The sequence below is a fragment of the Mustela nigripes genome, chromosome 7, assembly GCF_022355385.1.
Source record: "Mustela nigripes isolate SB6536 chromosome 7, MUSNIG.SB6536, whole genome shotgun sequence".
Lineage (NCBI taxonomy): Eukaryota > Metazoa > Chordata > Mammalia > Carnivora > Mustelidae > Mustela > Mustela nigripes.
Window position 1 is genome coordinate 12,671,913 of NC_081563.1, and position 27,503 is coordinate 12,699,415.

The following is a 27,503-nucleotide window of genomic DNA, read 5'->3' on the forward strand; positions in this document are numbered from 1 at the left end:
ATGTGATAAAATTCCTTTACAAATAATATGAAAAATATAATACCCCACTTTGCAAATTGGCTGTATTACAAAATGAGGCAATCGTGAACACGGCAAAGTAACCATCTTACCTTTTCTTTAGTTCTTCGATTCTTTTGCAAAGCTGCTCATCATCTTTCATTAATGCTCTATACTCGTTTAGGGAACGATTATATAAAACCTGAAAAAACATTAGACACAGTTTGGGAAGATAAAAAAATATATTAATCCCATTCAAATCCACTTTTGCCAAATCTTCGTATCGGCGGCTAAATATATACAAAAATATATTTTTAAAACAAAGTACATAAATGGCCATATGAAACCATTATTTTTTAAAGTCTGAAAGCAGCACAGATTTCTATCTAATTGCAATAACTCTACTTTTAAAAGTAAATGAACAGTATTTGTGTTTGATATGCAGCATTTAACATTCCAGGTTGGAAAATTTCTCTCACCTCAGCTTCATTATAGACCCTTTTCTTAGCAGTAACATCAGTTTTCAACGCCATACATTCTGGTGCTCTTGCATTTGTCTCTTGACTAATCTTTTCCAGTTTATCTTGAATATCTTTGTATTTTTTTTCTGCTTCATTAAGTCTAACCTTTAAGAAAATAATATCGTTGGAGTGTTTTTTACTTTTCTTCAATAAACAGAAAAAAATTTTTAAACTTAGTTTTACTCTTAATAATCTCAAGATATCAGGTAAGTAAACTTAATTACATGAAATACTAAAATACAATTTTTAATTCTACATTTAGTTATCCAACAAATGTGCTATCTTCTGGGGATACAAAGAGTAACAACGGTTTGCAGGTAACAAAACCAAACAGAGACAGACAAAATTTCGCAGAAGAACAGACTGCTTAAATTGATCATAGTTTGGATATAATAATGCTTAAGTTGGCTATGTCTATAATTGTGGAAGCCCAGGGAAAGAACCAGAGGTCTGCCAGAAAAAGTCAAGAATGCCTTCAAGGCAGAAGTAGCATTAGAGCTGAGACTTGAAAGATTAATCCATATGTACCAGCAGAAAGGCTGGGGAAAGGTGTTAGAGGCAGATGGGAAAGCATGCAGAAAGGCACTAATACAACTTTCAGCAATGAAAATATTTGAGCTTAATCTGAGAGGGTGGTGGTGGGAACTGAGCCAAAGCATGCAAGGGCCCAGAATTTCCTAACAATCAGCTTACAACTTAACCCTCCAGACCACAGGGAGACAAGACATGACCAAATCTGTACATCAAGTCACTTTGGAAGCACATGCAGGGTGGAGGGAAAATGAAAAGAAACAGCGTCAGTAAAGAGGTAACATTCCAGAGCAAAATGAATCAGAAACCAAAACGGGACACTGACAATAGGAATGGATTAGAAGAAACGATATGAGACCTGTCTGGATCAGGGATTAGCAAACTTTTTAATGAGTCAGATAGTGTAGCAGACACTATTTCTTCATATCCCTTCCACTTAATAGTCATTCTGTACTCAACTACCACGCGTAAGACTACATGAAAGGTTTTATGTAAGACATGGTAGGAAGATACAAATATAAAACAAGACCGTTCTTACCCTCCAGAAACTTACCATTTACTACAGAGTGCCCAAATGCTTAAGTGGGCCAAAGGCCTGCAGAACTGAAGTATCACCCAGCCTCAAGATCCTCCTTTTCTCATTTGAAAAACCGTGAACATTTATTACATTTAATTCAGACTGGATTTAATTACTTTATTTTTTACTTTTTATAAAGACATATTTTATTTTGAAGTAATCTTTACACCCAACGTGGGGCTCAAACTTAACAACTCCATAATCAAGAGTCATATGTTCTACTGACTGAGCCAGCCAGACGCCCCAGATTCCATTTTTAGGTTGGAGATTATCTAAAGAGAAAAATAACTTAAGATCTTCCTCTATGACAGTTAAGAAATGAGGATAAGGAGAATTTGGTGGGAAAAAAATTCCAGAATATTCTCAGAAAAATGAAAATCTGAGGTGAGAAAAGGTGAGTGGGGCTGAACTTCCATTTGCTACCTGAAGAGGGAATAAGAAATTCAGCCTTTTTCTCTTATTTTTACATATTTATTTCTTACTTTTGATGGATGAATAACACTTACAGGGAAGAAAATATATCTGCTTACTATAAAAAAGCAATGTGGGCAAGATTACATTCTATATTATAAACTAAGCTTGGGGGCCCAAAACACTTAAGTAGAACAAAATACTAACAGGTTAAGTCAGCCACACTTAACTAAGTAGAGCTTCTGTAAAAATGAAAAGCCTACGAGTTCTACTTCTAGCATGACAAAAGGCAAGGAACTCTGCACTGCGGGCTACATACCCTTGTGAAATACTAAAAGACCACTCAAGTGCAAATTTTAACCTGGTGAATTACACGATGTATGAATTATACTTCAATAAAGCTGTTAAACAAAGAATGAAAAGGCAAGTATGAAGAGTGAGTGCATTGGCTATATGATAAAAAGTCCCTGTGGACAGCCCTAACAGAGTATCACTGCTTTTATTTACCATCCAACCAACTTCTACCTCTATCCCAAGTGGAAGACTCTTGAATCATACATAAATAGCATAGCTTCCCCCTGGGATCTTAAATCTCAGGTTGAAATTAATCTTAACAGACCTAACAACTTGTCCCACACATGCTGCACCTACATGAAATCCTCTGATGGTTCTGGGCCCTTAAACTTTAGTTCCCTCAAATTTCTGGTAGCAATCTCTGGGCACTGTGCTTAACTTCATGATACTTAGCTTTCTAATTGACTATTATCCTAGCACCTCAAGACTTTTTATATGTTGATACGCCCAATGAACACAAGAGTAAAAGCTTCATATTGTAGCATCGCTGGTTGATAAGAAAATACCATTGTCCACATGCATGAGTTTAGGGTGTTTTATCACTGGGCTCAACTGACTAATCATGTCCAAACACAATACTCCTTTTAAAAAAGAGTTGCTGGGGAGCCTGGGTGGCTCAGTTGGTTGGGCATCTGACTCTTGAATTTGGTTCAGGTCATGATCTTGGGGCTGTGAGATGGACTATGTTAGGCTTGATGCTCAGTTCAGAGTTTACTTGAGATTCTGGCTTCCTCTCCTCCCTCTGGCCCTCCCCCTGCTTATGCTGCCTAACAGCCCTCTCACCAGATAAAAAAATTAAATGTAAAAAAAATAAATAAGTAAAAAAGAGTTGCCACTTTAGTACTTGAGCAAAAGTTTATGTTAGTTCCATTTAAGTAATAAATTCAAGCAGATAAATATATAGGTTGAAACTGCTCTTTCTGTAGGTCTTTTAAAATGGTCTAATATAAAAAAAAGGTCTAATATCAGTAATCTCATATGATTTAAACTGCTAAATCTGTATTAAAAAAACAATTACCTGCTGTTCTTCCATCTTCCTGTCAAGTCTAGCAGCACGATCTTCCCCAATTTTGATATTATCTCTGATAGCATTCAATTGTTTTTCAATTTCATTGACCTAAAAAGAAATTATAGTGTAAATCACATCTAAGAGTGACTGTAACCAAATATTTTCTACATATTAAAAGCATAAGTGAATAATAGAGAAAAAATTACCACTGCCCAAGCCATTTCATGTTTCAAGTATTCTAAATTAGTCTTCATTGTACTTAAACCCGCAATACTTTGAAAACGTTCTTCTTTCTCCAAACACTGGCGTTTTAGTTCAATAAGTCGCTTTAAAAAAAAAAAAAAAAAAAAAAGGATTTGTTTCTTATCAACATTGAAAAGACAAGAAGACTCTTCAGCAATTATATATTTTTTGAATGCACCCCCTTAACAAGTATTAAAAACGATATGCAAGGGAATGACTTCCTCAAGGTAAAAATAAAAGTGCCTTTGGTTCTTTGGTATACTTTTATTAGGTGTAATTGTTTTCTTAATTTCTGCATTATAAAAATGGCCAAATACTCATCAAATGAAGATCAAAGGAATAAAAGGTTTAAGACGAGTACAGACAAATCACAAAACTCAGTTTCCCATTTCTCTCAACTCTTTATCCGACAGAGAGACTGGTATGTTCTTCTGGGCAAAGTATGCCCAGTACTCACTCCAAAGATAATGGAAGACACATAAGAAATTTATTTCTAAAAGCCAAGTAAGTTATAATTATTTACTTATTTACTTTATTTTTTAAGTAGGCTGCACATCCAGTGTGAAGCCCAACATAGGGCCCAAACTCAGAACTTTGAGACCAAGACTGAGCTGAAATTGAGCTGGACACCCAATCAATTGAGCCAGACATCCCAATTTATAATTTTTTTAAAATCTAAGCTCTCCTTAATAAATAAAATCATCAGGGGCACCTGGGTGGCTCAGTGGGTTAAATTTTCAGCTCTTGATTTTGGCTCAGGTCATGATCTCAGGGTCATGAGACTGAGCTGCTGCCGCCCCATCTCCCTGGGCTCTGTGCTAGGTAGAGACTGCTTGAGATTCTCTCTCTTTGTCTCTATCCCTCTGCCCCTTCCCCGCTTGCTTGTATGCACACACATGTTCTCCAAAAATTAATAGTATAAATCATCAAACAAGTGTCAAATATAATGACATTAAAACAGCTTCTGAGGTGATTTAGATTCTGTACACCTGGGCAGATGGGCTCCCCACTTCATCCGTGCTTACCATCTTCTAATAGGGCCTCACACTGTGGATCTAATACGTCCCTATCAGTCACTTTCCCAATTCTCCAGAATTATTTCAATCCATTATCACTCTCTTCAAGCCTCATACTCCCCCATCACCCTAATTCCTCACTCATTCTCACTGCCTCCTACTTCAGAGAACTTAGAGCCACCGGAGGAAACTCTCTCCAACTTCCACCAACCTCATTTACAAATCTAAAGCAGGAGGAGGTGGCTTCCTGACACTGAAGTCCAGCCCCCATCTCCTACCTACATATTTTGGATCCAACCACCAGCTTCTGCCTTCTCAGGAGGTCTGAATTAGTTCATTTTTCATGCCTATCTTTTCATCTTTGTTTCCACTTGGACCTCTTCACTGACTTCCTTCTGTTATCATGTTTAGTCTTTACTCACTTATCTTTCCCGTTTACAAACAAAACCGCCACTACCCATGCTTGGGCACCTCCTCTTCCTCTCCTCCCCTAAGTTTTCTGAAAGTCATCTCTCTTCCATTTTCTTATATTTTCAGCCCCACAAATCTGGCTTCTGCTTTCACCACTACTGAAACTTCTCTTGTCACAGGCCTCTCTGCAGATTAGGTCACTAAATACAGGGAGCACCTGTCAAACCTTGTGGTGCTTGCCACTGACCACTGTCTTCTCAAATTCTCTTCTCTTGGCCTCTGTGGCTTCCATGAGCGTTTTTCATGGCTCAGGCCCGGATTCACTTTCCTCTCCTTCTCAACAAGCTAAGTCATTCCTGCAGCTTGCACACCAACAATACACTAATGAGTCTCAAATTTTTATTGAAGCCAGACTTCTGAATTCCTCACTCATATGTCCAATTGGATGTTTTGTAAGCACCTCAAAACTAATGTGTTCAAAATGAAATTCATCATTTTTCTAAAAAGAAAAAAAAGAAAGAAAAGAAAAAATGCTCCTCTTTCCAAGATTCCTATCTTAAGAAACTTAGCCTACAGCTCAGGTCATCCACCTGGAGGTCAGTCAGTCACCTTTGTTATCTCTTCTGTCTCAACTTCACTCCTCCTTGTCCCACAATCACATCTGCTCAAATCATTTCAAAACTCCCCTCCACTAACCTGCTACTACTCTTACGTCATCATTATATCTATGGACAATGATAACTCTTTATCGATCTCTCTACATTAGTTCTTTCCTTACAGCGATTCACTCTCTTCCACAGATTACAAATATTCATTTAGTCAATCATCCATTTCACATGCTCTACAGCTCTTAGGTTTACAAGGTCCTCTACAGTTTGGCCTCTTCATTCTCACCCTGTGCACTCCGGCCAATCTGGAATTCTTTCAACTTTCTAAAAGCACCGTATACTCTCTCGCCCAAGACGCTGCCCCAGGACCCACAGGACCCACACCCTTCCTTACTCTCTCCATCCCTTCCCTGGCATGGTTCACCCTTCAGTTCTCACCCTGGATACCATCCTTAACGACGACACCCCTCCCATGTCTCTACCCCCACTGCTGATACCCTCTGAAATGCTTTTGTACAAATCTAATCACAAGTCCTTTAGTAGGGCCCACCATACTGGTATTTACTATATTTTCCTGCTGAACAATTAGGTTTCTGACCCCAGAACCCGGATATATATTTGCCATCATATGGCCATAGACAGCGCACAATGCCAGGGTTTTTGTTGACTGAACACCTTCTAGTTTCTATATAACCTTCACATACTATTTCCTACAGATTTAAATATTCAAGTCTAGAGCTTATTTTGAGAATATAAGACATTAATTAATTAGAAAAAAAGCTCTTATGTGGGCTTATTATATATAAGGAATTCTGCTACATGATACAGGGAAACAGTTCTTAAGCTTCATAATCAAAACATCTTTAGTAGTTGATAACAAAGTATACCATAGAGAAAGTGGGTGTTCAACCCCCAGCTGTCTGAAGCAAATCCATTTTTTCAAAGTCCTGATTTATTATTTTTAAAATAATAAGTAAAACATATGCTATCATTTTTTAAAATATGCAACTATTTCCTCTTCCCAAAAACACCATACACCAAGAAATTGTGTTGTATTAATTCTGTGGCTTATAGTTGATAGTGTGCCTGCTGGCACACTACCACTATCCTGGGTTTGAAGGGATAATGTGAGGAATAAAAATAAATATATCCATCCTTGCTGTTAGGAGTTTTCATACAACCACAGACCTAACTTTAAATATGCAATCCTGAAAACCTAAAGTAAAAGGGTCACTGCAGCACCAAATAAAGCTGACCTGGGTCAATCATTAGCACAATTCTGTGTCAAAAGAACAAGCTACGAACTAGCTGAAAGCTCCCCTGATTTTAGAAAACCAATTAGGCAACTAAAGAACAAGATACAGAATCACAATAATTGGTGAGAGTCAATGTACAGGAGAAAAAGCTGAAATGTAAGCCTTATGATTCTGAGGTCCTTGATTAGCATAGAGAAGGTTGGATCTTCAGGAATCTGATGAAAGTACAAGAAGAAAATATAGCAGATGTAAAACCAAATTTAAGAAAGTCACACTGGCTTGAGTAATTTCAGATTCACGCAAGTATACACAGCTGCCAAGCTGGTGAGTACTGATGTGAAAGGTGCTACCAAGTCATCAGTGCTTCGTGAATGTTAACATTTCCCCAGTGTGAGGAAAGAGTTATCTACCACAGATAACAACAAATGCATATTATGTTTTTTATCAACTTGAGGCATGTGCTTATTTTGCATTCAAAAGAAATATTATAGTTTTTTAAATTACATATAGTGGGAATTAGTGATACTTTACTGTAATACCAACTAGTCATATATCAAGGCTTAAGCTGTAAAATACTGCTCTGTCCTCTAGTTTATGGCCTAACAGAGGAAAACGTGTACATACCCATTATGCCAAAACAAAAAAGTAAAGGCTGATACATGCCCTGAATATAAAAACCACATGTCCTATATTTCATAGAGTGTATGAAAGTGTCATTAGTTTTATACAGATACACACCTACAGACAGGTGTACAATTATACAGTACCACTTATAAGTACTACATAAATTTGACTGATCTCAAAACTATCTGCATTAAGTATTTACAAACCTCTTCTCCTTGATTTATCTGCTCCTTTGTTCTTTCTTTTGTTTCCATAATATATGAATAATCTTCTTTCATCTGTTCAAGTTGGGTTGCTTTCATAAAAAACTGTATCAATAAGAAAAACACAATTAGGAGTTTGTAAATTTCCACAGAACTGAAAAAAATCTGTTGATCTCCAAAAATACTTGAACAATTATGTAAAAAGATATTAAAAACACACTCAAGTTTTCACACCTAAAATTTACTTAATATACTCTGTTCATATCTATACATTCGTTTGCAATAGCTCTTAAAAACCCACGTTAAGAAAACACTTCTGGTGTAAGAATAATACCATCCTGAAAACTCATTTTCACTGATTCTTTCATTCTTTAAACAAATATGAATAAAAAGAAAACATCTCTATTCTTGATCTTGGTACATCTTGAATTTTTAGAAAAGGAAATAATGAAACCCATTCAAAAGTTATAGCAATAGTCGTCATCAAATATTTTGTAAGCTTTCTAAATAATTTATAGTTTAAAGGTTATTATGTATGGCCAATCATTCCCTTGAATTTCCTTAAAGATTAATTTTAAAATAATCCATTCTCTGGCAAAGACCGAGAAGGCAAGAAGCAAGAAATGTTGGAGAAATTGTGGAGAAAAGGGAGCCTCTTACACTGTTGGTGGGAATGCAAGTTGTTGCAGCCACGTTGGAATACAGTGAGGAAGTTCCTTAAAAAACTAAAAATAGGGACGCCTGGGTGGCTCAGTTGGTTAAGCAGCTGCCTTCGGCTCAGGTCATGATCCCAGCGTCCTGGGATCGAGTCCCACATCGGACTCCTTGCTCCGCAGGGAGCCTGCTTCTCCCTCTGACTCTGCCTTCCACTCTGTCTGCCTGTGCTCGCTCTCGCTCGCTCTCTCTCTGACAAATAAATAAATAAAATCTTTAAAAAAAAAAAATTAAAAATAGACCCTATAACCCAGCAATTGCACTACTGGATATTTACCCCAAATATACAGATGTAGTGAAAAGAAGGGCCGTGTACACTCCAGTGTTCATAGCAGCAATGTCCACAAAAGCCAAAATATGGAAAGAGCCAAGATGCCCTTCAACAGATGAATGGATAAAGAAGATGTGGTCCATATACATAAAGGAATATTACTCAGTCAACAAAAAGGATGAATACCCAACTTTTGCATCAACACTGATAGGACTGGAGAAATGCTGAAGTCATGTGAAATAAGTCAGAGAAAATCAGTTATCATATGGTTTCACTTATTTGTGGAACATAAGGAATAGCATGGAGGACATTAGGAAAAGGAAGGGAAAAATGAAGGGGGAGAAATTGGGAGTGGGAGACAAATCATGAGAGATTATGGTCTCCAGGAAAGTTGGGGAGCCTAGTGATGGGTATTAAGGAGGGCACAGATTGCATGGAGCCGTGGGTGTTATACGCAGACAATGAATCATGGAACACTACATCAAAAACTAACGATGTACTGTATGGTGACTAACATAACACAATAAAAAAAATAACAATAACTTTTAAAAAAGAATAATCCATTCTCTCAGAATTTAAAGCCAAAAAGTGAAAACAAGAATTTACCAAGAAAATTATACTTCCATCATATTTAGACCTTCCCTAAATTAGTTCTACAGTATTACTGTAAATAGGTGGCTTTAAAAAACCCAACTCAATATTTATTATGTGAGCAAGAGTTATGTTCGGTAGATATGGTTTATCTATAAATGTATTCTTTTTGATAAATTCCTATCTCCTTTGGTGCTCCTTACTTTGTATTTGTCTCCCTCATTTTTAGACTGCAAGAACTGCTTGCTCATCTCTTGTGTTAAAACAGAAACTGGATTATCCACCTGAAACAAACAAGAGAGGTTATTTTTGATTATTTCATTTTAACACCTTAAAAATAAATGAACTGAAATATAGCATACAATTCACCAACGGTGTCATCAAGAAGGCTAAGGTTAGAGTATTTAGGTAAATATACAAAGAAAAAATATTAGAACTTCTTAATGTGAAGAAAAGGTTTCATTACTTCATGATACTAAAATAAATACCATATACAAAATTATTCTGCCACTCAGTGAGGGCACAGGCATATTTCTTTTACCTGTTTTATAGAATTTCACTCCTATGCTACTGGTTAATAATCAGACAACAGTGAGTAAAGCCCTCAGCTGCCTTGGGTTTTTGTGTTTCATGGCCCTATGTAGCCCTGGGCAAGTCAGTTTCTCCAACTGAATACAGAAAGTCCAACTAATTTCTCATCAGAATTATGATGACAAGTAGTGTTTATTTTTCTTACAGCAGTTCTTCAGATTTTCCACTTGTTATTATTTCTTCATGATTGTAAAATAAACAGAAATGCTGAAGTCATTTCTACCTTTTGGGGAAGGAATCATTTTAAATAAGCCATTGCTTGAACTGCACTACCTATAACTAACAAGCTAAAGTATAGTTATATAATGGTAAAGTACAGTAACCAACCAAAGCACAGGGGAGAAAGTTTAAAACATATATATATGAAACTTGTTTCAGAAAGATTCGAGATCATTACTCATTGGTATCTTTAGTTTTAGTAAGAAAGTAATTTGTGTATTAGAACATAATCCCATTTGCAAGTTACAGAATATGTAGGACGAGTAAAAATTAAAAAAAAATTTTTTTTCAGGTTTTATATATTTGAGGAACAGAGAGCATGAGCAGGGGGTGGGGCAGGAGAGGCAGAGGGAGGGGGGAAAAGCAGACTCCCTACTGAGCAGGGAGCCCAATATGGGGTTTGATCCCAGTACCTTGAAATCACGACCCAACTGAAGGCAGGTATTTAACCACTGAGCCACCCAGGTGCCCCTAAATAAAAAAATTTTAAACTTCGTCATTTTGCCATCTGTAAGATGCTAAATGTACTTTGTTAGCATAACAATGGTTTAAAAATCGTCCCTTTTAAATAAAATTTTGTGCTCGCTTCAATAGCACAAATACTTTTTAAGTAAAATTTTGGGTGTCCTCTTCTAAGATAACAAAAACATTTATAGGGTTATAAAGAAACCTCTACGTTACTTTATTATTATCATTATATAGGTAGACCAGACTGCCACGTATTTTTGCTCTGTATCTTAATTTCACACTCCGTCTGACTTCTTAAAAATAAGACCTAATGCACTAGCTTTACCAACAGAGATTTTAACCAAGTTTGAATTAGTAGCTTCACTAAAATTTATATTCTTTTGTCTTTCTGATTGTTCCTGAAATAGGGTTCCTAGTTCCTAATAGTCCAGCGATTATGTAAGAATCTTGCAGCTTTACCTGTTAAGACTAGAGCAAGCAAAAAGCAAGCACAAACAGGTAAACTTCAGAGAAAGGATAAGAAGGGGAGGCACAGGGGCACCTGGGTGGATTGAGCCTCTGCCTTCAGCTCAGGTCATGATCTCAGGGTCCTGGGATCGAGCTTTCTGCTCAGCAGGGAGCCTGCTTCCCCCATTCTCTCTGCCTACTTGTGATCTCTCTCTCTGTGTCAAATAAAGAGATAAAATCTTCAAAAAAAAAAAAAAAAAGAAGAAGAAGAAGGGGACAGAGGACAAATAAAATTAGGTACTTAAAGACATTAAATATCCTCCTCCCTCTGGGTTATTCTAGGTCATCATTGTCCAATAGATACATAATGCAAATCACACAGATAATTTTAAATTTTCTAGTAGCTACATTAAAAATATAAAAAGAAATGGGTAAAACTGGGATACCTGGGGGGCACAGTAGTTTAAGCATCTGTCTTTGGCTTAGGTCATGATCTCGGGGTCCTAGGATGGAGCCCTGCATAGGGCTCTCTGCTCAGCACGGAGTCTGCTTCTCCCTCTCCCTCTGCCTTTCCTCCCTGCTCATGCTCTCTCTCTCTCTCTCTCTAGCTCTGTGTTCTCTCTAATAAATAGATAAATTAAAATCTTAAAAAAAAAACAGATAAAATAATTCTAATCTAAAATATTATCATTTTAACATATACCTATATAAAAATGAGATTATTCCTTTGCATTAAGTATTCCAAATCTAGTGGGTATCTCACACTGTAGTGCATGTCAGTTTGGACCACCCACATTCAAGTGCTCAATACCCACATGTGGCGAGTGGTTACTGTACAGGTTAGTGTAGCTCTAGGCCTTCCATATGTTGATCAATGAACCCGAACCTTTGGTTAAATGCAGCATACCAGAAAAGGACTAAAGAAGTTATGATAACAATCTTCAAATATTTCAAAAGAAATAAACATATTTTTATATTCCCCAAGGAAGTGGGAGCTTAGAGAAACAGGCTTTATTCAACTTTTCCATAATAAAAACTTCCTGATGGAGCTGTGCGCAGAAGGACTCAGAAGTCTCAGGCACAAGTGATTTCTCCACCACAATCCACTTAAGCACTTGCTGGAGGGACAGGGGGTAAATGTGGACAGTGAGAACTCTACTGGATGCCCTTCAAGATGCTCCCAAACACCCGATTCCATACACTTTTGGTTTTCTTGATTCTGCTTAAAAACTGTCCTGCATTCTAGTCTCAAATTTATTTGACACATCTGCTTTTCTCTAGATTTTAATAATTATTTTTCTAACCTTCTGTTGCCTGATATACAAGCTACTACCCACATGTAGTTTTTTTTACACTTAATTAAATCAAATCAAACACCTGATTTCTTAGTCCTACAGGTGCTCAAGAGCAATATATTAGTGGCTGGCCCACTGAGCAGCATCATACAGAATATTTCTACCATCAGAGAAAGATCTTCTGGATAGCTTTGTTCTAAACGAAACTGGAAAAAAGACCTAGATTCGTAATTATTCTTTGTCCTTGGTGACTCGTCTTGGTGTTCTTCATCCTGGAGTAACTAAGGCAGGGTGGTATATTAGAATGGAACAGGATGCACAGATCCCCAGCCAGGCTCTACCAGCAACCATGCCTAGACCACTGTAGGGGTAAATTTACTTTTTCTAGTTCTATTATCACCTAGAAAATAAAGGTGAATTAGATGACCTCCAAAGACAATTCCAGCACTAATAAGACTACATGCTCTACTTCTAATTATTCGAAGTATCTTAGCAGAAAGGACTGGAGCCTGATCTCCTTAGGTATGATCAGGAACTCCAAAACTATACATAAAGAAGGCTTTACGTTTCTAGAATAAACTTTTTATCTACAAAAATTTAGCACTGCATTTAGAAAACTATGATGCTATTCTGACTAGGATCGCAGAAAGCAAAGAAACTTTATAGCCTTTATTTAACATCTATTTTAGCCTGTACCAGTATAGACTAGATGTTCTTGACTCCTCTTTCAAATCACAGGTGTTCTAGTAGGCACTGAAAATTCCTGCTGAATTAGTAAATTTTAAGCAACGTTGCTAACAATAGTTGTACATGTTTGTCCTACAGTCAGTTTACTCACAGGAGCCCATTTTAATTCTTTCGACACTACGAATGAAATCACATGAGAGTGACCAGTTACTCTTAAATGAAAATTTAGCAATTACCTGTATGTTAAAATGATCAAGAATCGCAATCAGCTCTTCTTTTCTAGTAGAAACCACGGTACCTGGTTAAGAGAAATACATAAAATGACCAGACTGTTTCTAGGGTAAAAATACAGACAAAAAAATAAGCACTCATTTGCAAATACAAATATTAACTACTTTATTATGTCCTTAAGAACAGGCACACATGGGAGAGAGCCGCAGGCCACCTGCGTTCCGAGCCAGGCACACGGCAGAGGACAGTGCTCCTCTTCCCCCTGCAGCGAAACACTTGCTTTTCCTTCTCATCTATGGCTTCGCTTCTTCCTTCCTGTCCTTTTCCACCCTTGACTAAGCCCCCTTTCCATGTGTGATAAAAACTACGGGGGTGGAAGGAGGCCCGCAGGTGAGAACAAAGCAGCGCAGCTCGTTTCAAGGGGACCCAGGCTCTGATAACCGTGGTCCTGCCGTACGTGTCCTGGGGTCAAACACCTGTGGGTGCGTGTCCGTACAGCATCCCGTGTATGTCATACATGCAGCCGACCGATCACATGACGAGACAGAGGTTTCAAGAGTTTGGGAGGAAATTCCCTTTCAATGAATACCTGAGCAATCACTTTGCTCTAGCTGAATATTTACGTGCATGTTATATGAAATGGAAAGACACTCATAACAAACCTGTTTCACTTTTTAGTTTATAAGACCGACTTCCATCCATGCTGATGTGCTGCTGCACGACTATAGAGTTGCCGTACACATTTGCTCTATAGGCATCATCTCCTCTGTTCCGTAATGTTATTGAGATATCAGCTGAGCTGAAGCAAGAAGGTTAGGCTAAGTCACATGAAGACACAGTGCAATTTCAATACTAGGTTACTATAATTTTCAAAACCTCCAAAGTATTTTGCCCAATTCCTTTGCGAAGTAGCTTTACACAAGCGATTGATGGCTGACAGGCTATACAGAACAACGTTGAAGATACCACACCTAACAAAAAAGTGAAGTTGAGAATAAGACACAAAAACACTGACTACCTTATCTATAATAGAAATACCACATTCACATAAAAACCACTTTTTAAAATATTCTATTTATTTATTTGAGAGAATAAGAGAGAGCACGAGTGGGGGAAGGAGCAGAGAGAAGGGGAGGGACAAGAGACTACCTACTGAGCAGGGGGCCCCATGTGGGGCTCCACTCCAGGACCCTCAGCTGAAGTCAGACACTTAACCGACTGAGCCACCCAGGTGCCCTAAAACCATTTAAGTTTGGTTGTTTCAAGTCATGTAGATAAGTTATACATTTTCCTATGGGCAATGAGTATTACTATACTGCCTGACTACTCTAAATTACATAACAAAGCATTACACTGACAGCAGACCTTTAAGAATGATTAAGTAACAATTATGGGGAAATAATAATATTTTCTAAGAGCATCAGCATCCAAGAAAGCAACTTTATTCTTTCAAATACTTGGCAATAAAAAAAATGAAAAAATAATGATGTTGGTATCAAGAAACAAATGATTGAAGTTTTATCAGATTACAGAAAAATTATTTTTGAAGTTTTAAAGAAGTACATATTTTAATACATTATGAGAAAAAATATCAATCTTTATTTTTCCACTTTTGTTAAAGTAAGATTAGTAGAAAGACAATGTTAATGCGGTACATTACTAAATATTTTAAAACTTCCTTAAACATAAAAGCAGACAATTCTTTTTTTCCTTGCTCATACGAACATCTGTCAAAATCCTAAAGTCCCTTAATGTGAAACTACTTCAACGGGTAATTAAATAAAATCTTTAATAGTATTTGTTTTCATGAATTTGTAATCATATTCCCAAAGTGCTCCCATTTGTAGGAACTGCAGAAAAACATACTCAAAATAAACTTTACTATAAGCTGGTTAAATTACAGTAGGCACACTCAAAGGTTTCATCTTCTCACCCTCTTCTCCGGGAGTGCTCAAGCAGAAAGACAGGGCTCAGCAGACATGAGTCCCCACCCTGTCTCCCAGGGACTGAACTAAATACAGAAATCTGACACAAACTGAAACAGATTCTCTTCTTTAAGAATTCAAATTAAGAAGAACTGGTAAAACTCAAATAAGGTCTATAGGTTCCTCAGTAATACCAAGGTGAACCATATAGCTTTGGTAAAAGTAACTTTGTTACTTAAGCTGTCAATATTAAGAAAAATTAGATGAAGGTCATACAGGAAACTATACAATCTTTGCAACACTTCCATAAATCTAGATTACTTCATAGTGAAAAGTTTTATCAACAAACCCAAATGAAGGCACAACCAAGTCAAGAGCTAGTGATTCCTTGAGGCCTCTGAGGACCAGAGAAACCAGTTTGCGACATTACCCCCTGACCAGAGGACAGCAGCAAAAGCATACAATGGAGAAACCTGGGAAACCACCAAGACAGACAGACACACCCACAGACATTGGCACTGAATCTGAGACAAAGAGAATGTAAGGGCCCTTCCTTCCATGCCCTGCCCCACAGACAAGGGCAGTAAGAGGTCAGTGAGTGCACACACGAGGACACAGAGTAACAAAGACCTGGATAAGTTATAAGGAAGAGAACACATACTCCAGAGATGAGAGAAACACATTTAAAAACCCACACACTTGTCATAAGGAGAAATAGGGAAGGGAGTAAAACACTGCATCGCCCATCAAGTGAGGGGGTGAGGCGGGGTGGGACAGCAGAGGAGCTGCAGCATGGATCTAAAAGAAGGGAGTGGCGGACAGAGGCCTACAGACAAAGACACAGAAAGGCAGAGACACAAAACAGAAAGGCCCAGAGCAGGTAATACTTGGTTCTGAGCTCTCTCAATTCCAGTCACTCATGAGACCCAATTGTACTTCTTCCCTGCAGGTTCTAAGACACATATCTCTGAATCTTTCTAATAAATCACCTTTTCTCAACTACTCTAAGCTGGGGGGGGGGGGGGGTTTAAATCAGAAATACATAATTAGGACAGATACGTTCCTGAAAAATTGTAATTAATAGGATTTTTAAAAGCTCCTGAGTTGGTTTTAATAAATACTCAAGGCTGTAAACCATTAACTGAAGTATAGTAGGGGAAGGGCAACTGGCCTACCGTAAGGAGAAAAAATATTTTATTTCACTAGCTAATATGATTACCTAGTATTAGGTGAATGCACCTCATGAAAACATTTAAAAAATAAAGTGAGTACAGAGAAACAAAAGCAAAAATGAACTATGGGGACTTCATCAGGATAAAAAGCTTTTGCATAGCAAAGGAAACAGTCAACAAAACTAAAAGGTAACCTACAGAATGGGAGGACATATTTGCAAATGTCTTATCAGATAAAGGGCTGGTATCCAAAATCTACAAAGAACTTATCAAACTCAACACCCAAAAAACAAAAAATCCAGTCAAGAAATGGGCACAAGACAAAGAAGAAACCAGAAACCAAACTGGTTTGGTTTCTGGTTTCTTCTTTGTATGAAGACATACAAATGGCCAACAGACACATGAAAACATGCTCAGTAACACTTGACATCAGGGAAATACAAATCAAAACCACAATGGGATACCACCTCACACCAGTCAGAATGGCTAAAATTAACAACTCAGGAAAACAGATGTTGGTGAAGATGCAGAGAAAGAGGGGACCATCTCACACTGTTGGTGGGAATGCAAGCTGGTGCAGCCACTCTGGAAAACAGTATGGAGGTTCCTCAAAAAGTTGAAAATAGAGCTACCCTATGACCCAGCAGTTGCACCTCTAGGTATTTATCCAAAAGCTACAAACACAGTGATTTGAAGGGGCACCTGCACCCCAATGTTTACAGCAGCAATGCCCATACTACCCAAAATAGGGAAAGAGCCCAGACACCCACTGACAGATGAAGAGATAAAGATGTGGTGTATACATGCATTGGAATATCACTCAGCCATCAAGAAGAATGAAATCTTGCCATTTGCAATGACATGGACAGAACCAGAGGATGTTATGCTAAGTGAAAAAAATCAGAAAAAGACAAATATTATATGATTTCACTCATATGTGGAATTTAAGAAACAAAACAGATAAACACAGGGGAAGGGAAGGAAAAATAAAATGGTAACAGAGAGGGAGATATACCATAACAGACTCTTTTTTTTTTTATTTCAATGATTAGACTTTTATTTAAAAATTTTAAAATAATCCACTGATTATTTTTTTACAAATGTCCATGAATTTCTTTTTTTTTAATTTTTTATTTTTATAAACTATATAATATATTTTTATCCCCCGGGGTACAGGTATGTGAATCGCCAGGTTTACACACTTCACAGCACTCACCATAGCACATACCCTTCCCAATGTCCGTAACCCTACCCCCCTTCTCTCAGCCCCCCTCCCCCCAGCAACCCTTGAAAGACCCCTCCCCTAGAAAGACCCCTCCCTTAGTAGACAGATAGGATAACTAACCGCTTGTTTGCTTTTCTGTGAACCGCTGGCTTTTAGGCGTAAATTAGGTTATTAATTGCTCTTTTGCCCTTCTGTAACTGCTTGGCTTATAGAAATAATAGAAGACGCCATGATGGCACTCCTACCTTCCCCCTTCTTGTTCCCCCTCCCTGCCTCTCTCCTCCCACGCGCCGGCCCTCAGAACCAATCAGCTTGTTCCCCCTTCCCGCCTCTCTCTTCGCGCGCGCGCACACGGGTCCCCAAAGCCAATCAGCAAACTCCACCTATGCCTTTTTCAAAAGTTCTAACTGTCCACCAATCAGTTGCGCCCCACCCAAAACTTGTTTGTACCTGTCTATAAAAACCCGGCACCACCCCAGCCGGGTGTGCTCAGCTAGCAGGAGCTGCTGACCACCCGCAGGCGCGCGCTGACCACCCGCCGGCGCCTGCGTAACAATAAAGAACCTCTTGCTGATTGCATCCAGTGGCAGTGTTGGATTCTTGGGTAAGGGGATCAGCGGGTCTTTCACCCTCAGTTTGTTTTGTGAGATTAAGAGTCACTTATGGTTTGTCTCCCTCCGGATCCCACCATAACAGACTCTTAACAACAGAGACGAACTGAGGGCTGCTGGAGGGGAGGCGGGTGAGAGGATGGGGTTGACCGGCTGATGGACATTAAGGAGGGCAATTAATGCAACGAGCCCTAGGTATTATACGCAACTGATGAAGCACTAAATTCTACCTTTGAAACTAAGAAACTATATGTTAATTAAACTAAACTTAAATAGAAAATTAAAAATAAAGTGACTATGTATATTTCCTCTCTGAATCATTAAACACCTCTCTTGATCGACAGCAAACATCTACTTTATTCTTTTCATTCCTAGCTACTCCTTGTATTTACATACCTTTAGTATTGTTAGATCTTTGGAGGCACTGGTATCCTGTTGTGACAGAATTTGGATAAAAAAAGGCAAGTTTTTCAAAAAATACTATGGCTGAGGAGAAAAGTTCCATAATAACTGCTCAAAACACCTGTACAAGGAGAGACACGGACAACTTTACTGGGCACTAACTGCTGTCTCCTCACCATCCTGATGTAGCTCATCCTGAATTGCAGTTAAAAGCCATGGAGCCCAATGTCTGTAAATATGGGAGACCCTTAAGTGAAGAGACTATCCATGGGAGTTCTTTCAGAATGACAACACAAACCAGTAGTGCCACAGAAAGAACGTGGCTTCTTTCTCAACTTGGGAAAAAAATCGATCTGCACAGAGGTATCTGGACCAGCAGACCAACGGGAAGAAGGAACAAGGAACAAGCCGTGTAAAACTACGACGCATCTGCTCTGTCCCCGGGTAGCTAGCTCATCTGCAGGAAGTTCTGCAGCCTTGACTGAATCAATCAGAAATGCAGAGTAGGAGAGTATGAGTTTTTGTCCCTCCATAACCCACTCCCAACGGCACAACTGATGTCAGAAATGGGACTGCTGCGAAGATCCCAAAGCCACCAGGGCTAGTATTCGGAAGGCCAGGGGAAAAAGCTGTGAACTAAACATGTTCAAGAAGAACCTGAATAACAAGGGGCATGAGACCTTGGATCACTGAGAGAGGTTTCCAGAGGAGCTGCATTAGGCCCCAGCACCACTGTAAAGGGTTGGTGGCTGACAGAGGGCCGACTCCCAGGTAAAGTACCTCAGGGCACAGTTCTCTGAACCTCACAGGACAAGCATTGCTACAGAGAGCTGAACCCCCCAACTGAGAGCCCAGGTGCTATCAACGGGGAGTGTGATGTTTGGCAGGGGTGGGTGGGGAGCAGTGGGGAGGAGAGTCCCAAGGACTCTCTTGAACCTGAGCCAAACCAACAGACCTTCTTCAGGCAAAGTGGGACAGCCACGATTTTAGATACAGAATCGACTAAGACTAGAACTGAAAAGCTCCATGAGCTGATTCTGTAAAAAAGTGATGACAGAACCAGAGAATATAAAATAAGAAGAAATTCACAGATACTGAATATTTTAATCATTTATTTTAAAATGACTTATTTGTGGGAGAGAGAGCATGCACGCTCATAAGTGAGGTTTAAAGCGGGCGGGGGGAAAAGCAGAATCCCCAATGAGCGTGGAGCCCATTATGGGACTGGATGGATCCCACAACCCTGAGATCATCCCACAACCCCTGAGCCGAAATCAAGAGTCAGACCCTCAACTGACTGAGCCAACAAGGCGCACCATGAAATTCACAGATATGAAACATTTTAAAAGAAGGGATGACTAGAAGAATAGTAATGGGTTCGAAAAAGCTGTTTTAAAGCTACTTTTTCAGACAAGGTCAGTAAAAAGGAGATTGAGCTCAGGAAAAGCTTTTAACTGTTATTAACTGTTTAAAATACATTAATATTCCTATCTACAGGCAGCTATATCCTTGAAAGTTGGTGATTCATGTAAGCTGGACTTTTCCTTTTTTAAGTGATATTCTGAGGACAAGTCTCAGAAAGAAGTTTCTGTTTGGGTCCAGATATTTCCCAAGTGGCTAAAAACAAAAAAACAAACAAACAAAAATTTAACCAAGACATAAAACATTCAGTGGTACAGAAAAAAAAATTTTTTTTTCTACCTCGAAGTTCCTATTTGAAGGAGCAATGTGTTATCTGGCTAGGCAGACCATGTGATTGTTTGGACAACGAAGAAATGTATATTTAAGTATAATGAATTGAAACAGAGCTGGGACCATTAAAAATGTTGAAATAACTTATATTTGACATCAGATCTCATTTGGTTGGGGACTACGGAGAGGAGAAGAAGACCTTGCTAGGCTGGGACCCAAATAAGATAAGGAGAGACAGAAAATATGCTGTTTGTTACCAAGTAGTTTGTTTCCAAGGCCATACAGCATGGGAAATTATTTTCTGTGTATCTTCACCCCTTCTCCTGTGTCCACTTCGAACTCTGGCTTAGGGTTAAGATTCCCATGGTTTTCAGAGAGATACATGAAAAAACTGCAGTCCTGGTTTACAGCCCATCCCTGTTCTATATTTTAGTAATAAAACTGAAGTGACATGGATATGACACTGAGCAGAAGGAAAGTCTATTATACGAAAAAAGATCACTTAATTCTCAAAGTTCCAGAGGTTCTAGGCATGGGGCATGCAAGAGAGAAACGAGAGATGCAGGCAGCCTCACTCTGAGAGCTAGTATAACAGAGTTTTGGGCTTCCAGTTTTTTGGAGACGCAAGGATCCCTTCAGAGTTACTTGAAGTTGTATTAAGAAAAGGAGATCAGGGCGCCTGGGTGGTTCAGTGGGTTAAGCCGCTGCCTTCGGCTCAGGTCATGATCCCAGGGTCCTGGGATCGAGTCCCGCATCGGGCTCTCTGCTCAGCAGGGAGCCTGCTTCCTCCTCTCTCTCTCTCTGCCTGCCTCTCTGCCTGCTTGTGATCTCTGTCTGTCAAATAAATAAATAAAATCTTTTAAAAAAAAGAAAAGAAAAGGAGATCAGCCTGAAGAGTGGTCTTAATGGGCAAAAGGACCTAAGTCTAAGACAATGCAAACTAGGGAATTAAGAAAAAGTTACATGAAGGCAAGTTACATCAAAAAGAATTAGAAATGGGTCACCTGGATGGCTCAGTCGGTTAAGCGTCTCTTGATTTCAGCTCGGCTCATAATTTCAGGTCTGTGGGATTGAGCCCCACACCGCGCTCTGTGCTCACTTGGAGTCGGGTTTATCCCTCTGCTCCCCCCACCCTTGTGCTCTCTCATTCAAATAAATAAATAAAATCTTAAAAAAAAAAAAAAAAAGAAAAAGAAAGAAAGAAAAAAATGTAAGCAGAGAGCCAATAAGGGTAGTTACATGACCATTCTCCAAGGGTCAAGATGGACCACAAATAGATGTGTGGATGTGGTCCTCAAATCGAACGCATTGGCAAACCACCTGAGTAAAGGACGTAAAATCAAAGACAGAGAGCAGAATACTTTTTTGGAATTCTTAGGGACTGGAGGCAGAAATTTTGCAGGGGCCCTTGGCTGGTCATGGACTCTTTTGCCTGTATCATACTAATACGGACTTAGTGAAGTTTGGGTCAAGAGCCAGGAAAGTCCATTATTTATAAATATTCCTTTAAACAGAAATAATGCAGATTTATCACTGTTAGTTCTTTCTTCCAAAAAGGTAAAAGAAACAAGAGTATAAGAGGGCAGGCACATGGAAATACCTTACACAAGCTTTCTGTCTGGAGAGAGTAACGACAACAGAGGCCACGCAGGCAACAGGGACCAAGAGAAAGGAATGGAAAAAGAGGACTGTTCTGCTCTAGTTCTGGGAAATCAATCCATTTCCTACCATGTTTATACAAAACTACAGTAAGCTGCTTCTTACTAAAGAATTGAAAAATCCATGTAGAACGCAAACACTTACTTCTGTCCATCTTTCACAAAACCTTTCAAAGAAGAGCCTCTATTAGTAGCGACAGCTTTTCCTCCAAGGCCGACGATGAGAGCTGTGAGTACTGCGCTCTTCCCACCTAACGAGACAGGTGTTGAAAAAAAAAATCACACTCATTAAAGAGAGAGTAATAAAAAGGCTGACTCCTCCCATTTGATGCACAAAGATTTCTGAATGAAAATGTAAATTAGTTCTAACCCTGAAATGAACTGTTACACTTCCATTATCATTTTCTTTCAGCGAACTTAAAAAATTTATACCTATCATGAGATATTTAGCTGCCGCTACTAGAAAAAAATTAGTATGATTCAGGAATCAAATTTTTGGCACTAACAGGGAAATGGAAAAAATGGTTGCTATCTTTTCAACCTACAAGTCTCACTGTTGCATCTTGGTCCATCAGCCTATCAAAAACGAGTCTATCTTTCTAATTACACATGTATACTTGATTCACCTGATTTTTATTACATTCTAATTTAGGCATAATTTACTTTTTCCACAAATTCAGAGAAGTCAGAAACTATTTTTAACAACCCTTGAATGCAAACAAGCCCCACAGGGACAGGGATGTTGTTTGTTTTCTTCAATGCTGTTTGTTTTCTTCAATATCTCCAAGAGCAGCCCATCATAGGCACTCTGCTATTTAACAAATGAATGAACTTAAATATGAAAAAATCATCAGTCATACAGATGAATGTTTCTGTGTAATATTTTGACAATTATTATTCATAATTTGAAAATTATTCATCTCCTAGCTCTCTGAAAAGTACACTTCTTCCTATGCCAACAGATATAAAATATCACAAGCTGAAATTTCAAAATCTAAACAATTACCCAGGATATGTAATCATTTTCTGAACTCCACAATCAACCAATTAAATCAACTCTTACGAGGCCATCATTTTCCACAATATAACCCAAATTAACCCAAATATACCACTGGTTAACCTGATTTAGTTCTTGGAATGCCTTTTGAGTCTCTAAATCTCTGCTTGTTCATTTCCAAATTCAATGCCTCCACTATTTGCATTATTTCTTCTTCTTTCAGTTTTATTAATAAAATCACTGCTTCAAAATTAAAAACAAAAACAAAGAAAAGACCTAATTGCAGAACCTATCAGCCTTTCCTTATTTCTTATCCTGTGGGACCTCCCAGTAGCACTGGATCCCTCTGTCCATTCTCTCCTTCTTATAACATTTTCCTCTTGACCGAATATAGCACAGGAGAAACAAAGAACACCTACTAAACACTCAACAGAATTCAGAGCTGCACAGGCCTAAGGTCCCTTCTAGCACACCACCAGCTGCAGGCTCTGACAAGCCTCCTCTCCGTGTATGGCTCAATTAAGTTGTCAACAGCTCAGGCCTGGCTGGTCCATCACAAAAGCTGCCTAACAGGTCTTTTTAACCCCTGTGTCTCTCCCCTTCTAATCCATTCTCTACAACATGGCCACTTTGTTTCACAAATCTTGACCATGTCATCCCTTACTCATAAACTTTAACTGGTTCTCCACTGACTTTTGAACATAACACAAAAATCCTTATCATGGCATTGAAGATTCTCACCAATGTCACCTACAACAGGACTCTCCAGTGTCAGCTTCTACCCCTCCCTATCATGTAGGATATGACAAAGCCATATAAGGTTGTTCACCACTGTCCATGCACGTCTATTTCTACTCCTTCAAACCTGTGCTGATGAGCAATCTTTGCCTGAAACATCTCAGACTCTTCTTCCCCAGTGAGATCTGCACAATCTGTCATTTTCATTCAAGTGCCACCACAAATACCACCTCCTCTCCAAGTTTCATTGGCCACAGTGAGAATTAGTTTCTTTCATGTTTGGATTCTCATGGCACTCTGTTTGGGCTCTGTCATAACATTGAATAGATGTAAGATGCAAGGCTGCCTCAATCATAATGAGGGTTGCTTGTCCACTCTTCTAGGGTATGAATTTCACAACAAATGGATTAAAAAAAAAAAAGTAGGCAGGAAATGTTTATTCTTACTACATAAATAATAAACTGACAGTTAACTCCTAATTTTCTTAAAGTGTAGACTGACAGCAAATACTGAAAATACTCATGACTGTAAGTTTATAGATCTAAAACTTAGATTTATCAGCATTCAGTTACCTTTTTACAAAAGTTAATGCATTCTAACTGTAAAGTACTGCTCAAAGTCAAATAAGGAGGAGGACAAAAGCACTTACTTCCATTGTTACCAACAACAAAGTTGACATTAGAACCAAATTTAAAGGGTCCAAGCATCGAATGACACATAAAGTTTCTTAGCTGAATACTCTCAATTATTCCAACTTCTGCTGCAGTCTATTAACCCAAAAAAAGGGGGGAGGGGAGGGAGAGAGAAAACAATTAATCTAATAAACCCACTATAACCATCTAAACATTTGGAGAAAGTTCAGCGGTGTAATTAAAGAAAAAAGTTATAGTAAGTGATTAATGAATGGGAACCTTCTATGAGTAATCACTCATTCTAGAGTCCTTCAAGGATCTAATAATTGTTATCACATAGTTTCTCAATAGGACAATGCTAATGTTTTGAGTCAGATAATTATTTTGTTGGAGGAGAGCTGCCTGGTGCATTTTGAGAATTTTAGCAATATCCCTACCTTGTACCCACGAGATGCTAGTAGCACACATCTAACCCCAAGTTGTGACAACCAAAAAAATATCCGGACATTGTTAAATGTCCCCACGAAAGGTGGGGGGTTGCAAAATCCCCCCTTGATTGAGAACTACTGATACAGTCACATTTTTAAATCTTTTTTAACAGTGTGTTTAAAAACTCCTGGTTTCTCTTTTCTGGACACCATCTTATTAAAAAGCATAGACACATCCTTGTATGAGCAGAATATTGGAAATTATGGTTGAAGACTTTTTAAAGTAAATTTTTATTCTGATCTAACTGATGCAGTTGCAAGAATAGAGGGATCCTGTGAATTCTCTACTCCGTTTCCACCCACAGTAAATCTTACAAACTGTAGTACAGTATCACAACAGGATACTGACATCGATCCAGTCAAGATATAGAACATTCCCAACACCACAAGGATTCCTCACGTTGCCCCTTTTATAGCCAAGCCACATCCCACCCAATCTACCTCTATCTTAACTCCTGGTCCACTAATCTGTTCTCAATTTCTGTAACACTGTCACTTCAGAAATGGTATAGAAATGACTATTGTTGCCTACACCGGGGGTTCACTGCTAAGTAGTTTTTCATGGTATGAATGTACCACAGTGTTTAACTGTTCACTCAATGAATGACACCTGGGTTGTTTCAGTTTTGGGCTATTATAAATAAAGCTGCTATAAACATTCATGTATAGATTTTTGTGTGAAGGTATATCTTCATTTCTCTGGGATAAATGCTGGATTTTATGGTAGGCTGTTGTTGCATGTTAAATAAAAAAATAAAATAAAATAAAGTAAAATAAAGAACAGCCAAACTATTTTTCAGAGTAGCTGTATCATTTTACATTCCCACCAGCAATCCATGAATGATCCAGTTTCTCTGCACCCTTGCCAGCATTTGCACTTGTCACTGCTGTCATGTTTAATTTCACACATTCTGATGGGTGTGTAGTGATATCTCATTGTGGTCTTAATTTGCACTTCCTCAATAACAATTGATTTTGAACATCATGTCACGTCACATCCCCTATTGTCCTTCTGAAACCTTCTAAAGGGTTGATGTTACAGGTTTGTTCCTGTTACCAGTAATTTGTGCCTTTCTTCTTTTCTTCCATTGGTAGCTTTGTTAGAGGGTTGTCACACTTACTGATCATTCCAAAGAACAAGCTCTTTGTTTTCTTTACCAACTGATTCTAATAGTTAACATAAACGTCAAGAGAAGTCGTATTATTTCACCTTAGTTGGTTTTTTAAAAATCATACTGCCTTCCCTAATATTGAATTATCAAGAATATGACATATAAACGAGATGCAAGAACCACGCCAGGCCCCAAATTTTCACTTACCAAAGTAGAGGTACCATTAGTGAAAGAAACTGTACATTCATCTTCATCACCGTCTTTGTCAAAGTCATCCAACTCTTCTTGTCTCGGTCTTTTGGCATTTTCAGGAGAGAAGAAATTTTCTTCCTTTCTTTTGGCCATCAGGTCTGAACATGTATTAGAGTAACAATGAAGTAAATCAAGAAATCCATATGATTGTTCCATACATATTAAACTTAACAAAATAAAGGAGACAAAGCTTAAGTTTTAAGTACTATGTCCATTAGTTTTTACTTTTAAGAAAGTTGAAATATCATCTATAGAGGAGGAGGAGGCCATAAGACAAAAAATAGGGCAACAAAATAGATTTTCCCCTCAGGTCTTCAGAAAGAAACACAGCCTGACCGCCACTTCAATTTTAGCTCCAGGAGTCATGTCAGACTTCTAACCTGCAGAAGTATAAGGTAATATATGTATGTTGTCATCTTTTTAAATCATGTGCATATGCTACACTAGTTGATTTTACTTCAGAGTTATTCATGGCCAAGATTTTATTGATATGGGCCTCCCTGAAAGTTCTGACTCCTGAACGGACAAATGGTAAAAGATTTTGTGAAACTATAGTTTCTAGTTTCCTAGATCTAACAGAGATGTCATAATACCTTCTGAAATTATCCCACAGCAATCATTTGATTTTTCAGATAAAACTATAAGTAGTTTCCCTTAATCATTCCCTAAAGAAGTAGTCCATGCTGTCTTTTTTTTAAACCAATGTACTATGAAATTAATGCCTAGAAAACTAATGTATTTAAAATTACACAAGATTTTCTGAACATATGAAAACTGCACCTCAAGTCAAACCTGACTTAAATGTTATGCCTACTGATAGCGGCTTTTATTTTCTCTATAAAATATAGTTTAGACTTACGATGTGTACTTAATAACTATTTGCTGAGTAACGAAGAGAAAAATACACAATATAGGTAATCAAAAATGTCTCAGATACAAGGAAAGAACAAGAAGAATAGCTCTGGTCTTGATCCATTTAAGTCCTTCAAGTACTATACCATAGCAACAAGGTCTGTACCAGGTACTGGGCAGCAAGAGAGCAACTGAGGTTTTCTCTCTCTTGATTTTGGACTGATGAACTCCAGTTTGTCCTCACTAGAGATGACAGCCCTATGTGATGATATGCACACAGGGCAACAAAGCCAGCCTTAGTGTACGTGTGTCCGAAGAGTGGGAGACTGGCGGAGTGGTGTCCTAAGAGATGTGCAGGAACCCAAATGGGGCCTCTGGAGAAGAAAAGTGAGCAAGGAAAGGAGGGTGAAAGAGGAAGAGACATCCATACAGTGTTTAATTTTTTAACCCACTGCTTTCCAAACTTATATGG

At 38.4% G+C, this 27,503-nt stretch overlaps 1 protein-coding gene across 2 annotated transcripts in view; it reads right to left on the reverse strand.

Annotated features, from left to right (window-relative positions):
• Window positions 1-27,503, reverse strand: part of SMC6 (structural maintenance of chromosomes 6) — a 75,819-nt gene that overhangs the window by 42,025 nt on the left and 6,291 nt on the right. For both annotated transcript variants that reach the window (XM_059405181.1, XM_059405182.1), the window contains exons 2-12: window positions 26,135-26,277; window positions 24,345-24,462; window positions 22,106-22,211; window positions 13,938-14,074; window positions 13,281-13,342; window positions 9,541-9,621; window positions 7,765-7,866; window positions 3,607-3,726; window positions 3,410-3,508; window positions 477-623; window positions 111-199 (exon numbers count right to left, since the gene is read on the reverse strand). In XM_059405181.1, the coding sequence (XP_059261164.1) occupies window positions 111-199; window positions 477-623; window positions 3,410-3,508; window positions 3,607-3,726; window positions 7,765-7,866; window positions 9,541-9,621; window positions 13,281-13,342; window positions 13,938-14,074; window positions 22,106-22,211; window positions 24,345-24,462; window positions 26,135-26,272 (1,199 nt within the window). In that variant the 5' untranslated portion in view covers window positions 26,273-26,277. The remainder of the gene's footprint in view (window positions 1-110; window positions 200-476; window positions 624-3,409; window positions 3,509-3,606; window positions 3,727-7,764; window positions 7,867-9,540; window positions 9,622-13,280; window positions 13,343-13,937; window positions 14,075-22,105; window positions 22,212-24,344; window positions 24,463-26,134; window positions 26,278-27,503) is intronic.